General features: G+C 50.6%; 4 protein-coding genes across 4 annotated transcripts; 2 read left to right on the top strand and 2 right to left on the bottom strand.

The window, feature by feature from the left end:
• Window positions 1–482: 482 nt before the first annotated feature.
• Window positions 483–3,186, bottom strand: PV10_07385 (uncharacterized protein). Its single transcript, XM_016372281.1, has 2 exons — window positions 2,256–3,186; window positions 483–2,204 (listed from the first exon to the last, which is right to left on the bottom strand). Exons 1-2 carry the CDS (start codon window positions 2,455–2,457, stop codon window positions 691–693), a joined length of 1,716 nt encoding a protein of 571 aa, XP_016221613.1. The 5' UTR covers window positions 2,458–3,186; the 3' UTR covers window positions 483–690.
• A 3,646-nt stretch (window positions 3,187–6,832) lies between these two features.
• PV10_07384 (uncharacterized protein) lies at window positions 6,833–8,750 on the top strand (the record flags this gene model as incomplete). The annotated part of the gene is made up of 2 exons (XM_016372280.1): window positions 6,833–7,109; window positions 7,165–8,750. The coding sequence occupies 2 exons, from the start codon at window positions 6,833–6,835 to the stop codon at window positions 8,748–8,750; spliced, it is 1,863 nt and encodes a 620-aa protein (XP_016221612.1).
• A 1,116-nt stretch (window positions 8,751–9,866) lies between these two features.
• On the bottom strand, window positions 9,867–11,737 carry PV10_07383 (cyclin-dependent kinase 1). Its single transcript, XM_016372279.1, has 4 exons — window positions 11,392–11,737; window positions 10,818–11,329; window positions 10,598–10,761; window positions 9,867–10,544 (listed from the first exon to the last, which is right to left on the bottom strand). The coding sequence occupies exons 1-4, from the start codon at window positions 11,426–11,428 to the stop codon at window positions 10,271–10,273; spliced, it is 987 nt and encodes a 328-aa protein (XP_016221611.1). The 5' UTR covers window positions 11,429–11,737; the 3' UTR covers window positions 9,867–10,270.
• A 172-nt stretch (window positions 11,738–11,909) lies between these two features.
• Window positions 11,910–13,893, top strand: PV10_07382 (tyrosine-tRNA ligase). Its single transcript, XM_016372278.1, has one exon. It carries the CDS (start codon window positions 12,087–12,089, stop codon window positions 13,329–13,331), a length of 1,245 nt encoding a protein of 414 aa, XP_016221610.1. The 5' UTR covers window positions 11,910–12,086; the 3' UTR covers window positions 13,332–13,893.
• Window positions 13,894–15,005: the final 1,112 nt, after the last annotated feature.

Genomic DNA, 15,005 nt, shown 5'->3' with positions numbered 1-15,005 from the left:
GGGTGGAGTCTGGAGTGGCGGGACAAGGATGAGCGATTGATTGGGCTTTGGTTGCCATTCTCGCGTGCCTCGGTAGGTGAAGGGCGGCGGGCGATGGGGGTAAAGTGTGGGGAGTGTGAGTGGTCGATGAATCAAACATCTCTCCATCATTGAGCCCCCGGAACTTTCGTGGCTGCGGGCGACAAGGAGCCCAGTGCAGCCCCTATCGGGCCAGCGGGGTGCACGCCGTGGCCCGGAGTAGGCACCGAGTGAGGTGAGGATTTGCATAGCGACTCCAACTGGATGTTATTCTTGTCTTCCGGAACATTGAATCTGGTTATTTGCTAATGCTCCGGTGGAATGTCGTTTCTTGGTCAAGGTAGATCGTCAGTCAGTCACGTTATTGCCACAGCCTGACCTCGAGTCTTTGATAGATACCAGTGTGCTGAAACGATTTGAATCTGATATGATGTATGAATACATTTTCATTCAAAGTTTACTTTGGCTAGTTGAAGCAGTGATGCTCCTCTTATCGAGTCTCCTTTTTGGTCCTTTTTTGTGTCTCTTGGAATGGCTCCAAGATGGTCTAATCAACGACCCCATTCAATACAAGAGTTGCTTTACTACCATTCTCATTGATCCTGAATCATAATCTTGGGATCCCGCACCAGCCATACCTAGAGCACTGCTGCTCCAACTTGCCTGTCCATTTTAGTCGTTCGCACTGGTTCTTCGAATGGGTCCAGTGTTCAACCATCCGAATGCAGTTCCTGATCCAACGGGATTGGCCTTGGTCGAAGTCCCTGTAGATGACTTGGTGTCTCCAATATCAGGCTGATGCGGTTGGCGGGCAGAAAGTCCATTCTTTGACTGCACGCCATTTTCTGCCCCGTTCGTACTAGGGCTTCCGGTAGACGTTGTAGTTCGATTGGCGCTGGCCATTGACTTTGAGGGTCGTAAGACCTTCATTTGTCTGGAACTGCTTGGCCTCGCATAACTCGGGGGCGGTTTGGAAGCGCTTTCCGTACTAGCAGTTCCAGATGGTGTGGATCGCCACGAGTTGGACCAAACACGGGCGCTAGTCTTCGACTGAGGGGTGGTAAACGACTTCTCGCTCCCGGTGGTTGATTTCGAGTCATCAGCGGTTCGTGAAGAATTATAATCCAGACTTGTTCTCGTGGGCGCCTCCTCCGTTGGGTCAGATTTATGTGCTGAGAGATCCCCACCAGAAGGATCTACACTCGTGTGATCCATGCTAGGCGACTTTGCCGTTCGCGTGCCAACCTTTCCAGGACCACCGATAACTCCAATGTCGCCTTGCCCACTCGAAGACATGGGCGGGGGGAGCATCGCCGTATCCGAGGCCGGTCTCACACGTGGGGCAGTGGAGAGATCTTTGTAGACCGCATCGTCTTCTGGTCGAACCAGAGGTATTGAAAGTTGGTTCCTGTCCTCGTCTAGAATCATCAGCTTGTCTTGCGAGAACAAGATATCCGCATTATGTGATCTCAGAACATCACTGCCCACGACGATCTGAATTGCATCATTGGGGACCTCGCTCTCATCCACGACAAACTTGACAGATAACGTGGGAATCTGGGGCATAGGACTTGAAGATCGCACAGCAGTCGTATGGACCTTGGCTTCGGTCAGGTAGACGGGGAGTCTGATGAAGCGCGTATCCCCATCGTCGAAAATGAGATCGGCCAGGTTGAGCTTCTCTACTAGCGACAATGTCACTGACGACTGGGCTGATCCGGTGCAAATGGCCGCATAAAGGAGACTGCTGTTGGTGAAGGTTTCGGTTAACCAGCACCGGATGATGGATGGACACGGGCTCAGTATGAAGAAGCCAGGAGGCGGGTTACATGACACCCTGGGCGAATTGTGAATGGACCCCAGGAGGCGACTCGATTCCAAGCCAAAGCTGTTTGTCCGTGCAAATCCCACTGCACTGGCGCGTCCATCCGAGCGGTGGGACAGCGATCGTTCAGACATGGCGTGTCCACCAAGCCCGCTTCCGGTGCGTTGAGGGAGCTCCATAGACTGCCGAGATGAACCATAGTGATTGTTAGCACTTTCGTCGAACCGAACCGAATTGGCTCGTGAGGCAGCAGCTCTTCGGGGGTCGTCTCCGGCGTCCAAGGTCAACGAACTCATCATACTTGTCCCCGGGTCGGCATCAAAATTACGGAATGCCTCTGCAGCTGGATTGAGGGCAGAGTCTATTGGCAGGTCAGTATCCACACAATCTGGTCGTAAATATCGTGGCTTACCGTGCTGGCTTGAGCTCAACGTCCCTGGGAAAGGCGATGCCGCACCCCAGAGACTTCTTGTGGATCGTGAGCCATCCAGTGCTTTCTGCTCTAATCGCATGATTCGGTCTGCGTGATGGGCTTGTGTGCTTGACAAATCGTTCAAGGTTTCCTGAATGCGCCACAGCTCGTCCCTTGTGGCGAATCCTTGGGTACTTTCCATTGCCTTGAGATCAACCTAGGTGAAGACCATTGGGGATGCCGAGGCCTGGAAGGAATCTTTGGTCGCACCCAAGTTCCTAACCTAGTCTGTAGGTGGAGGTGGCGCTGCGAGAGCTATAGTAAGGGCACGATGATTGTGCTTCTTTTGTCACCTTGAGGGTGCACTCCAGGCTCACGCCAGCCGCCTGCCAGGCCCTGCCTCCAAGAGTCTCTACCGATTGTGACTACTTCAGTGCGTCATCAAATCGTCTCGGGTTATGTGGCGTTTGGGGCTTGCACGAAAAGTCGAAGAGAGCTATGACAATGCGCCGAGGCTTGTGGTGCAAGGACTCGAATGTTTCAGAATGTGGAGGTTTGCAATTGAGGGTTCGTGGTTGAGGAGGGGAGAGAAGAAGATGATTCGCACTTGGTGTGGAATTTGAAGCACGTTCAGCGGTTTGCAGGATGGAGGGAGGGATGATGGAGTTCAAAGAGTTCGATGACGAGGTGCGGTGGGAAGGACTTTTGATGGTAGCTTGGTTGAGTCGAGGCTCGCTCTCGCTCTCGCTCACGGAAGCGACAGATTTTGAGGCAGGTGACGGGGAGGATGTGCAAAGAAGGAGCAAGGAAGGAAAACAAGTCGGTCAAGATGACAGTTGTTGATTGTCGAGAGGCTCCAGTGTGGTTGGTTACTTTGTAAGTTGGTAGGATGATGGATTTTGGATGTTTTGGAGCAAGTTGGGGTTCTGAGATATTGTTGCACAATTGACGATTTGACGATTATTGAGGACGGATCATTGACTGACCACTGGCATGGACCACCTGCGCTGACTACGAGTACGGAGTACTGAACCACTACGGAGGTACCTAAGGTAGGTAATAATGGCTGTGACCAGTACCAAGCATTATTGCAAGCCACGAGGGGAGGGCAAGGAACTATAGAGGTGGTGCCTGTCTGTGGTCAGACGTATGCGTTTCTTTTCCTCTCACTAAAAGAAGAGCCGCACCAGTGCCTCGACTTGGTGCAATTATAGGGGACGATGCATGGCGGCCACGCTGAGGTCGAGGCGAAAAGGTGGCTTGAATGACGGTCAGACTATGATAATTTATGGTAGGCCACGTACGCCAACTACTCCGTAGCTGGGTCCTGGTGCCTAGAACAGCCACAAGCCAAAAGCTCATGAACATGCTTCTACAGATGTTCTAGCTTAACTCACAAGGAATCCTTCAGCACCATATATTGTTGCTGTTGGTCATGACTCTAGTGTGTCTGATTAATATTGGTAGGTTTGATGTCCGATAAGGATATTGTTTGGCATATCTTGCACTACTTTCTAGCTTCTCTTCTGACAGCTCACTCACGCAATGAATTCCTTGACATTTTATTTCCTACTCGCTGCATCCGGCAAATCTGCTGCAGGAAGTTCCAGCAGAATGATGTGGCTGTTCCTCGACCCTGTTGGTCAAGTAGTCAAGTAAGTCAAGAGAAAGGAGGGATGACGACCAATGTATATCGGTATGTTCAATTCATGATGCACTTTGTCCAAAGGGCATAAACATGAAGCTTCTCACATTGCTCTCGATCTTCGCAGTTATTACCATTGGATCGACGGCTGATGTGCTGGCCACACCATGCATGCATATCAGCGTGAGAGCCAACCTGTAAGGAATCTAGATGTATGATGATCAGGATCAGCGTGGCATCAAGGACTTGCGAAGATGTTTTCTCAGGCGGCCGAAATATCCGTGTCACCATGTCAACACGCGACCTGTTACGGGCGCCTGGCCAGCATGGGTCTTCATCACGTGAGGGACAATACCCAATTGTGTTTGGTTTCTATCAAGACAACGCGCTTATCGAGGCTACAGGCTCAAAATATCCATGTGCACCTTGGTCTCGAAGCAGGGCATACACATATTGGTGGAGCACGCGAAGCCATGTCGCTGGGATGTGAACTAAAACACGATTTACACGACGCAGGACCTGGTTCATGTTGCCTCGATGGCTGGTCTGTGACGAGTGTATCGGCCTTTGAAGCTGATACGTGATGCAATGAGACAGCAGCTTTGCGTGCCACAGAAGCTTCACGTGTGTATCAAAAGATTCATTTGGGAGCGGCGGCTGGCGGCGACTTGCGCGGGTCGTGGACGCTATCAGATTGCCTTTGCACATGCTCACTTGACAATGATAGCCTGCTCAAAGCAGACCATCAGATAATTGTCAGCGAGGCCGAGGTCTTAAGGTCAAATAGGTCGAGGATGATACCGGGGAGGTACAGGAGGTACCTACTTTGTACGTATATTACGGGCCAAAAGGTAAACCTTGCTATTATTTGATACTATTCGAGATGTTCGACCAGGAAAGCCGCCGGTGGAATCATGCGATCAAGTGATAATTGCGTGGACTCCTGATCAGTCGAGAAAGAGGCGAATCATTGGTAGATGGAGGTGGTGGAAAGCCATGGCATGCAACGATGGCAGGGTTTCAAAGGGATAACAGAGTAGCAGTCAAATGGCTTGGCGAGCTGAGGACAAATCAAGATTTCAGGATATCCTCTCGTGTATGAATTGGTACATGGCGGGGTAGAGTTCGACTTTGGCTGGCATAGTGGATGATAGTGATTGACATGCACAGGGTTCTTTGGATCTTTGAAGCAATCTGGGCCGGACAGTGGGGGTGGTTGAACAGATATGCAGTGGTGGTGAGAATGGATCGCCTCGGCCAGATGAATACCTGTAGGTATTTTGAAGTTGAGCAACTAGAGAATGTCCACAGATAGAGCCAATGCAACCTTAGACACTTCGAACCGAGGACTTCTTAGCTGCGTCGTGCGAAAGATCAAGAGGGACGATAGAAGATTCCAATTACTGTTGACATGGGAAGGTCAGTGGCCAGGTCTAGAGGCAAGTCTCTGATGATATCTACAGATAGCCCCTAAGGCGAGGTCGCTGGGGTACCTGCGATGGCACACGACGGTGGCCGGTGGCATCGAGTATGGCCACAATCTGGAATGGTGTGACCTCGCTTTGGCTTGAAGAATAAGAGCATCTAACCTTGTGGGGAGTGTTGTTGGCGCCCCCCCCCCCCCCCCAGAAATCAAAGACTGATCTCAGCTCGCTGGCGGCTTCCATGTAACTTCTCGAATCAGTACCTCCTCCGTAGGTGCTCATTAGGTAGACGTTGCATTGGAATCAAGCCGGGCGCCATGACTAGCTTGACATGCGCAAGAGTTGTGTCCAAGCCACCCAATTAATGCTTCTTCTGTGCATTCTTCCACCACTTTTCCGTTTTTAACCGGCACAGCTAAGGCTGTATGGGTTGGCACCTGCCTTACGCGATGCGTACGAGAACCTCCCTTGGCAGTGGCGCCAGGAACCTTGGCATGCTGGTGATCGACATACCCTTGCCTCTATCTGTAGGAACAACCTATCCAGGACCAGAGCACTAATCTATGCTCCTCCTCAATAACAACCTGTGATCACTTCATCTCGGAGGCAAATGCCAGATACGATGTTCCATTCACTTTGTCAAAATTCGATCGTAGATGGCACCACCGATCGCCCTGATCCGAGGTGATGACCGCAATTCATTGCCTCTTCATTGGCAGATGTTCCAGTGGCAACATATCCTAGCGGAGTTGGTCCATGGACAGAATCCCTTAACATCAGCAGCGCAGAATAGCGGACATGCTATAACTACGGAGTATGTGTACCAGGAACGACCTGGAGGCTGCGGAAAGATACATTTATAAGATGTTGGCATTAACACTAAACTGCGGGTCCTTTTTATACGAGGACTTTGGGCAAACATGCTAGACATGGAGACGTAACGGGAGGTGCATCGGTAACAGCCGTATCCACCAATCCCTCATTGGCAAGCTCTCGAGGGAAAGCTTGTTCGCCCACGCTGGATCTCCACAGAGCCAGTGGGTGTGAATGTCCGGCGCGCCACCGATTTCATCCACTGACAAGTTTCTAGACCATACGGAGTAGTGGTCTCTAATGCCGCCAGGGGCTGGGGATACATTGCTGTATCATTTGCTCCTTCCATTGATAACGACCCTGCACGACACCTTCCTGTTTGGTGACACTGCTCCGTTCACGGTTGGATAGTACGGATGGTCGCCCAAGGAAAGCACGATGGGTGACCAGGTTCGTCCAGTTATCCAACTGTGCAACTACGACCCACGATCATGATCCTTGCACATGATATGGAAAGCGCGACCCTCTCTCATGCAGTGCGTGCTTGCCTCCCCCGTCGTTGTTGCCCAGACACGCGCCAGACAATTGATATAACCTGACTCTTCTCCCCTCTTCATCTCGGTTTTCGATCTTCCTCATCCTCTGTGCCAAAGGCCATCAATACTATCGAAGTCGCCCCACACAAGTCCGCAACAATGTCCGCCATTGCTACTAACGAGGGCCCCATCATCGCACAGGCTGCCGTCCCCGCAGCCCCTCTTGCTGGCACCGTCGCTGAAAAGCAGCTTGGTCGAGGCTCAATTGACGGTAACGTTCAAGAGAGACGACCGTCCTTCGATGAAGACGACGAAGTCACCGAAGAGGAACTGCACACACTGCGTCGAGTTTCTGGCAAAATTCCCTGGCCTGCCTTCACCGTTGCCTTTGTCGAACTGTGCGAACGTTTCTCCTACTATGGCACTACTGTCGTCTGTAAGTCACGCTGATCTCTTGATTCTCGCCCTACTTCCAACTAACCCAATGACAGTCGTCAACTTCATCCAACAGCCGCTGCCCGAGGGCTCATCTACTGGAGCTGGCTACTCTGGCCAATCTGGTGCCTTGGGCATGGGTCAAAGAGCCTCCACAGGTCTCGTCACTTTCAACCAGTTCTGGGCTTATGTGATGCCCCTTCTCGGTGCCTATATTGCTGATGCCCACTGGGGTCGTTACAAGACGATCCATGCTGCCATCGCTTGTGCCTTGCTCGGACACGTCATCTTGACCGCTTCTGCCGCTCCAAGTGTCATCAAGCATAGTGGCAGTGCCCTCGCTGCCTTCACAATCGGCCTGGTCATTCTTGGAGTTGGTACTGGTGGCTTCAAGTCCAACATCTCCCCTCTCCTCGCAGAACAACAAACAGACAACAAAAAGAGAATTTCCGTATTGCCCTCAGGAGAGCGAGTCATCGTTGATCCCACTGTCACAACCTCCAGAATCTTCCTCTACTTCTATCTCTGTATCAACGTCGGCTCCCTCGTCGGCCAAATTGGCATGGTCTACGCCGAAAAGTATGTCGGTTTCTGGCTTGCCTATATGCTACCCACAGTCCTCTTCCTTGTCGCCCCAGTCATCCTGGCTATCTGCCGCAAGCACTACGTCCTGACTCCTCCTACTGGATCCGTCTTTGCCAAGTTCTGGCAGCTTTGGGGCTACGCATCCAAGGGCCACTGGCATTTGAACCCAGTTGCCACCTACAGAAGCATGTCCGCTCCCGGCTTCTGGGAACGTGTCAAGCCATCCAATATCCCCGCAGCCGAACGACCAGTTTGGATGACCTTTGATGACGCCTGGGTCGATGAAGTCCGCCGTGGTCTCAAGGCCTGTGCCGTCTTCCTCTATCTTCCCCTCTACTGGCTTGCATATGGTCAGATGACCGGTAACTTGACCTCCCAGGCCGCCGTCATGGAACTTCACGGTGTTCCCAACGATATTATTCAAAACCTGAATCCTATTTCTATCATCATCTTCATCCCCTTCATGGACTTTGTTGTCTACCCAGCCCTTCGCAAGGCCCGCATCAATTTCACACCCATTAAACGAATCTTCGCTGGCTTCATCTTGGCTTGCATGGCCATGATTGCTGCTTGTGTCACTCAAGTCTACATTTATCGACTTTCGCCCTGTGGCCACAATGCTTCCGATCCAGATTGTGTAGGCCCTGCTCCCATCAATGTTTGGGTTCAGACCATTCCATACGTCCTCATCGGTTTCTCCGAGATCTTTGCGTCAATCACCTCTCTGGAGTATGCTTTCACCAAGGCTCCTTATAACATGAGATCTTTCGTCATGGCCATCAATCTGTTGATGAATGCCTTCAGCAGCGCCATTGCAAAAGGTCTTGTTGCCCTGTCTGCCGATCCATTGCTCGTGTGGAATTATGGCGTTGTTGCCGTGCTCTCTGGCCTCGGAGGCATTGCTTTCTGGTTCAATTTCCGCAAACTCGACGCCGAGGAAGACAAACTCAACATGCTTCGAGCTTCTGCGTATACAGGCAAGCGAGGAAGCGTTAGTGGAGCTTCTGTTGAGGACCAGTACCGCGAGAAGTCCGATGAAGCAGCAGCCACCGCCTAGATAAGTCTAGAAAAGAGTCCTTTGTGGCCTGCATTTTCACGACGACAAGTGTGCCAGATTCTCCTTGTCCTCTCGGGAATACTGGAGGTTGAGCATTGATGCAAATAGGAACATTACCCAGTGATCTGGGTGTGACGTATTATGAAGTGAGCTTATATACCCTGCCATCATAGAGCTTTGCTCTGGCGAAATCTAAAAGGCTTAGAAAAAAATCTTACCATTGTCATTGCTATACCAACATCTCCTGGCGCTACCGTGCTCTGTTGAAGTGATTCTCGACAGTAAACTAAAGGTATTCAGATTGAGCCCCAAAGTGTTCCGCAGCCACCATCCCATGCAGTACAACGTAGGTACGCTGTCTTGCCAATCAGGCAGCTATCAAGATAGACGTCTAACAAGGTTATAAATCCTACAAATCCTACGAATCCTTCAATCCTGACGGCATCACTGTGAAGCCGCTATTAGATGCAATCTACCTGTCCTGCATACTAATCTGCACGCCGAATACCTATCTTTATGTTACGGCCCGACATTGGAACTTGGTACCGAGCACGAGAACTATCTCATGCAACGTGAGCATCAACATATCACGGACCATGGAAGGAGGTAGTAGACATCGAGACGACTCGACTGCTACGACATAACCGCAATCGCGTTCCAAGCAAGTCATTCCCATTCTTGGAACATGGACACCAAGGGAAATCGCACTACATGTGTCATCGTCAAGGATTGTCCTGAGGTGCAAAGACTGAGGTGCAAAGACGTACTTATTGATTGAGGCAATTTACCTTGGCAAGAAGCTTCAGTACGAGTACGAGTAAGGTATGTTTCGTATCTACTCTGACTCTGACTCTGTGAACCTGTATCGATTGTCGAAAGGTCTTGTCCCACCAGGAAAGGTAGGTAAGGTAGGTAGGGGGAGGGCGTGGAGAGTGTGTGCCCCTTCTTCTTTCACGACTTCCATCAGTCTTCTAACTCCGTCATGTAATGTCACATCACATCAGGTGGTTCTCCATGGATTCATCCATCCAGCCAGCCAGCCAGCCCTTCATCACCACAACGATCGAAGACAATAAAAGCAGAAGGCAAAAATAGAGAAGAAAAGGGAAGTAGAGCAGTTACAAAGCCATGGCTTTATTCCATCTGCAAAAAACAAAAAAGACGTTGGAGGAATCTTGGTCCACATGGTTGTGCTCGAAGAATAGCTCCCAGTGCCATGCCATTCCCAAAGCCCAGTGAATTCAATTCTTTTCTCATTGAATCAAGAAAGAAACTCCAGCTTGTCCACCTGAGGTTACATGCCATTTGCCTGTTTCATTGCCCATTGCACGTTCCGAAAATGCGTAAACTCATATCAATACTGTACTGTTTTGTGCAGTGTACCACCCCATGCCTGCCTGCTTGTGTGATATCTCTCGATATGAATACCCTGCCTTACCTGCGTGGCCACCGCAGCCCGTCCCATATGGGCAGACTCAAGATATCACATCACGTCGTTTGATTCATTCACTCGCCGGTCTCTAATGATAACCGTTAATTCTCGGTGGGCCATTCGTCCGCTGTGAGTAGGCGGCTGATCCCGCAGCGAAATATGGGTGATTGCAGGCTGCTTTGGCTGAAATACGCTGCGCAGGGTCGTATTCCAGCATGGCATCGAGGAGATCAAGTCCCGCCTGCTCGAGATTGGGCACGATCTTGCTGGTGGGCTCGCGTCGCCATTTGGGGAATGAGGTCTTGAAGTCAGGGAATGAGGTCACTCCTGGCCAGGTGTTTTCGTCTGGAGTTCCCAAGAGTCTGTAGACTTGTCAGTGTACGTGTCCTTGAAAGCCGGGGTAATGTTGGCTTACTTGAAGATTTTGAAGATTTCGTCAATCTCTGAATCTCCTGGGAAGAGCGGCTTCCGTGTGCACATTTCTGCGAAGATGGCGCCAACAGACCACATATCAACACCAGTCGAGTATTGTCGACCACCGAGAAGGATCTCTGGGGCACGATACCATAGTGTGACGACCTGGACACTGTTAGAAAATGTTTGGAGTTATCTCTCCGAAATTTGGAGGGTCGTACCTCGTGAGTGTATGTTCTGAGGGGCACACCGAAGGCTCGAGCCAAGCCAAAATCGGCCAACTTGAGGTTGCCTTCCCTATCGATCAACAAATTCTGTGGCTTGAGATCTCGGTGGAGGACTCGGTGGCTATGGCAGTAGCGAACACCTTCGACCAGCTGTGCCATGAACTTCTTCACCATATCTTTTCCCAGTCCAAGTCGCTGCATATCCAAGGTCGAGCCTTCCGGAAGAGCCTTGCCACGACCACCATCCGCCACCGGCAAAGCCTCCATGTATTTTTTGAGATCAAGATCGAGGAACTCGAACACGAGATAGAGCTTGTGGCCGTCGGCGTGGACAATGTTGAACAGACGAACAATGTTGGGGTCGTTCATTTCTTTAAGGAGGGAGATCTCGCGGATGGCAGTGCTGGGAACACCCTCATCTTCGGCCTCGAGACGGATCTTCTTGAGAGCAACAATTCTCCCACCATTCGTCAGGTCTCTCGCTTTGTAAACAACACCGTAGGTACCTGGGAGCGGAGTGTCAGTGGCCATGTTCACTCCCCGCACGTCAAGGGGGAAGTGTCCTTACCCTCTCCGATCTTCTCAATCTTCTGGTAATTTTCCATGGCAGTTGTGACTCGAGACCTTTAGACTTGCATTGAAGAGTTCAAGTTGTATGAAAAGGCGTCGGTGGGTTCAGGGAGGTCAAGGGGTTCTATGAGTGGGAGGTCTGGTCAGGGGAGGGCCAAAGGTCCAGATTCTATGAAAGGAGTAATCGGGGTCGTGAGAAGTTCGTAAAGTCGCTGGAACTCGACACTACACGGCCAATTGTAGTGATGATCAAAGATTTTGCCGAGAGGCTGTGAAGATTGGTTATTGCTGCAGATTACCTGTTGCTGTTACAAGGTGTTGGTCGTTCAGCCGTTTGTTTGCAGTTGGTGTTTACTTTCGTGTTGGATTTATTGAAAGGGTCGACGCGTCTGATTGGCAGGACCGAGGGGTAACGGATCTTGTGATTTTCCGGTGCCGAAACTCCACCCAATTTTCGATGCTGGGAATATTCCCCCACTACAAGTACATATTTCAACTGCGCCAATTGAGTCACATTCTAGATCAGCCCATTGAACCTCCTACCCATAACGACCGACTTGACGAATTCTCTCCTTCTTAATCGATAGCAATAGACCCAGGCTCAACTACTCCCCTCAAGTTTACCTGTTTTACGGGCGCGCGCCTTACCATATCAAGTTCGATTCACGCTAGATTGGCCGCTACCCCAGCATCATGGCTCAACGAGATCTGAAGCCGGAAGAGAAACTAGCGTTGATCAAGGATCAATTGCAAGAGGTCCTCCATGGAGACATCCTTGAGCAAGTTATCCTCAAAGAACAAAGGCCGCTGGTTATCTACTGGGGCACAGCTACGACGGGGAGACCGCACTGCGGCTATTTCGTTCCCATGATGAAGATTGCACACTTTTTAAGAGCCGGATGTCGAGTTAAGATTCTTCTCGCAGATATCCACGGTTTCCTGGATAACCTTAAGGCTCCTATCGAGCTCGTCAAGTTCCGCGCAGAATACTACAAATTCATCATTCAGGCCCTCCTCAAGACAGTGGGTGTCAGTCTTGAGAAGCTGGAGTTTGTCCTGGGGTCTTCCTACCAGCTCAGTGCCGAATACACAATGGACTTGTTCAGGCTTAGCAGTGTTGTCACAGAGCATGATGCAAAGAAGGCTGGTGCAGAGGTTGTCAAACAAGTTGACAACGCATTTCTGTCTGGTCTTTTGTACCCTCTCATGCAGGCTCTGGACGAACAGCATCTCGGAGTCGATGCCCAGTTCGGTGGTGTTGATCAACGCAAGATCTTTGCACTCGCGCAAGAAACCCTGCCCAAGGTTGGTTATAAAGAAAGAGCACATCTCATGAACCCCATGGTCCCAGGGCTTGCTGGAGGTAAAATGTCGGCGTCGGACCCCGATTCCAAAATTGATATCCTCGATACTGCCGAAGCTGTGAGGAAGAAGTTGCGCAAAGCCTATGCTGCGGCTGGGGAGACTGAAGGAAACGGCATCATCTCATTCGTTGAATATGTCTTGCTCCCTATCAGCAGCCTGAGAGACCCTGAAGGCAAAGGTACCTTTACTTGCAACAGAAGAGAAGGAGAAGGAGAGCCCCTGGTTTACCATGATATCGAGACGTTGAAGGCCGACTACCGCAGCGACAAGCTGACACCTCAATTGCTGAAGTCAGGAGCATCCGATGCTTTGGTGGCTCTTTTGGCACCAATTCAAGAAGAGTTTCAAGCATCACAAGAGTGGCAAGATATCGAAAAGAAGGCGTACCCGCCAGCTGAGCCGGCCAAGAAGAAGAAGCAACCCAAAGACAAAGGCACAAGACATCCTGGCGCGGGAAACCTCAAGGCCAAGGCTGATGGGTCAGTTCAGGGACCAGGAAAAGAGGAAGCTGAAGTCGCCAAGTCCGCAGAGGAAGCCATTTCCAAGCTCAACATTGAACAACAAGGGTCGTGATGTTTTCATCTTGCTCATCTTGCTCACCTGAGCTGCCAGGTCGAGGCTGACAAGTTGGGACTTGACTCAACGTCAACGCCAGCCATTCCTTGGACCGAACGATGGAGCGCTCACTGGCTTGTAGAAGACCAAGTTAAGAGCTCGATACATGGTCTGACCACGGCGAGATTTGTCCTCAATGACACATTATCACTGTGGGCTCTCAAATGTCAGAAGACACATGGCTTCAAAAGGAGTCCAGGACAGGTGATGCGAACGCTAGTTTGTCCTAATTGACACCAAGTGGATCATGGCGCAAGGCAAACATGAGCATAGAGGCAACATCAAGTGTGTTCTGCTTTCGGACTCAAGCTTGTTCTCCGGGGAAACCCCAAATACTGGACCTTCAAGCAACTATAGCATTGTAGACTAGGGCACGGGCATTTATCAGAATTGTCCGACCTTCTAGAATAGATGTGACCAAGAAGAACTCAGCCGAGGCTCCGAAATGGAAGCAAGCTGGCTAGTTTCATTGTCGATTGGAAAGGTGTCAATACCCAATGAGGCAATTCAAGAGACATGCTGTTCACTGCATGTGTGTTTGTGTGTGTGTGTGTGTGTGTGTGTGTGCGTAAGCGAAGTGTAATCGGCGCAATCCTCGGCCTTACTCTTAATCCTTCCGGCCTCTGCAGGGGTGGCAAGAGTGGATGTGGGCTGGGCCGACGGAGGCTTGGGGTTTGTGGACTCTGTGGAGCAGGTCCTATTTCGGACATTTCTGAAGTTCATGATCCAAGGCATAGTTGTGTGGACAATAATGCTCAACAGTCGAGGCTTTTACCCACTCTAGAACTCTTGTTTAGTCGGACTAAACTAATAGCCCTTGAAGGCTGGGGGCTAATTCAAAGGAGCTCCCGGCGTGAAGGCCAGATGCAGCAGTTGTCATCATACGGTAGTCAGGAATGCCACTGACGATTTTGTTCTCTTCTTGGGCAGGTAGACCCGAAATCTCTCGCTTACATATGTGGGTTTCCACCAATCTAATGTATGCCAGAAGGAGGGATGACGCAGTGACCTGTGGTATACTGTACTGTGCTGGTTGTCGTACGGCACAAGATGATGATCTTCGAGACGGTACTGAATGAACATTGAACAGTTGGGCACAACCGACTACTCCTTTAGACCATCGCGGCTGCATGAAGATCCCCCGCAAAGAAGGGAAGGAGTGCCACTTCTCAGCGGGGGATTTTGCAACGTTCTTGCCTCTCCAATGCAAATCCAATTAAACCGTGGAATCATGGATTGGTAAGGAGTCCTGATCTAATGCACACCAGATCGGGGAGGCCGCGAATTTTAACCATGCTTGAACGAGCGATCCATCATAAACGACTTGAGATCCTTGATGTCATACTTGATGCGACAATGGGTTTCATGCTTTGCAATCGATGGCTTAAACGCTACTGCAAGACTTGGTACCAACTCGGTTCAACGTGACCCAAGCCATTGAGGAAGCTGGGGAGCAAAGCCGCTTAAGCGGCATCTTTACTCACGATCTCGCCGATCCGTCTTACGGTCTTGCCATGTGTCAAAGACTTGGAGCGCATTCAATGCCCTACTCTGCTGCCCTAGTGATCGTTTACATTCGCATCGACATGATACATAACTGTTGATTCTGGCTTGAAAATGAAAACGAGAAGA

Source organism: Exophiala mesophila, assembly GCF_000836275.1.
Source record: "Exophiala mesophila strain CBS 40295 unplaced genomic scaffold supercont1.5, whole genome shotgun sequence".
Taxonomy (NCBI): Eukaryota; Fungi; Ascomycota; class Eurotiomycetes; order Chaetothyriales; family Herpotrichiellaceae; genus Exophiala; species Exophiala mesophila.
The sequence above is the reverse complement of the archived record's forward strand: the minus strand, read 5'-3'. Positions and strand labels throughout refer to the sequence as shown.

Excerpts from the sequence above, each read along its gene's own strand:
- PV10_07385 (XM_016372281.1), bottom strand. The coding sequence starts at position 2,457 with ATGGAAAGTACCCAAGGATTCGCCACAAGGGACGAGCTGTGGCGCATT. Across the intron at positions 2,205-2,255 it reads GTTGAGCTCAAGCCAGCACG|ACTCTGCCCTCAATCCAGCT; the intron begins GTAAGCCACGAT and ends ACCTGCCAATAG.
- PV10_07383 (XM_016372279.1), bottom strand. The coding sequence starts at position 11,428 with ATGGAAAATTACCAGAAGATTGAGAAGATCGGAGAGG. Across the intron at positions 10,762-10,817 it reads TCAGAACATACACTCACGAG|GTCGTCACACTATGGTATCG; the intron begins GTACGACCCTCC and ends AACAGTGTCCAG. Across the intron at positions 10,545-10,597 it reads GAAATCTTCAAAATCTTCAA|ACTCTTGGGAACTCCAGACG; the intron begins GTAAGCCAACAT and ends ACAAGTCTACAG.
- PV10_07382 (XM_016372278.1), top strand. The coding sequence starts at position 12,087 with ATGGCTCAACGAGATCTGAAGCCGGAAGAGAAACTAGCGTTGATCAAG.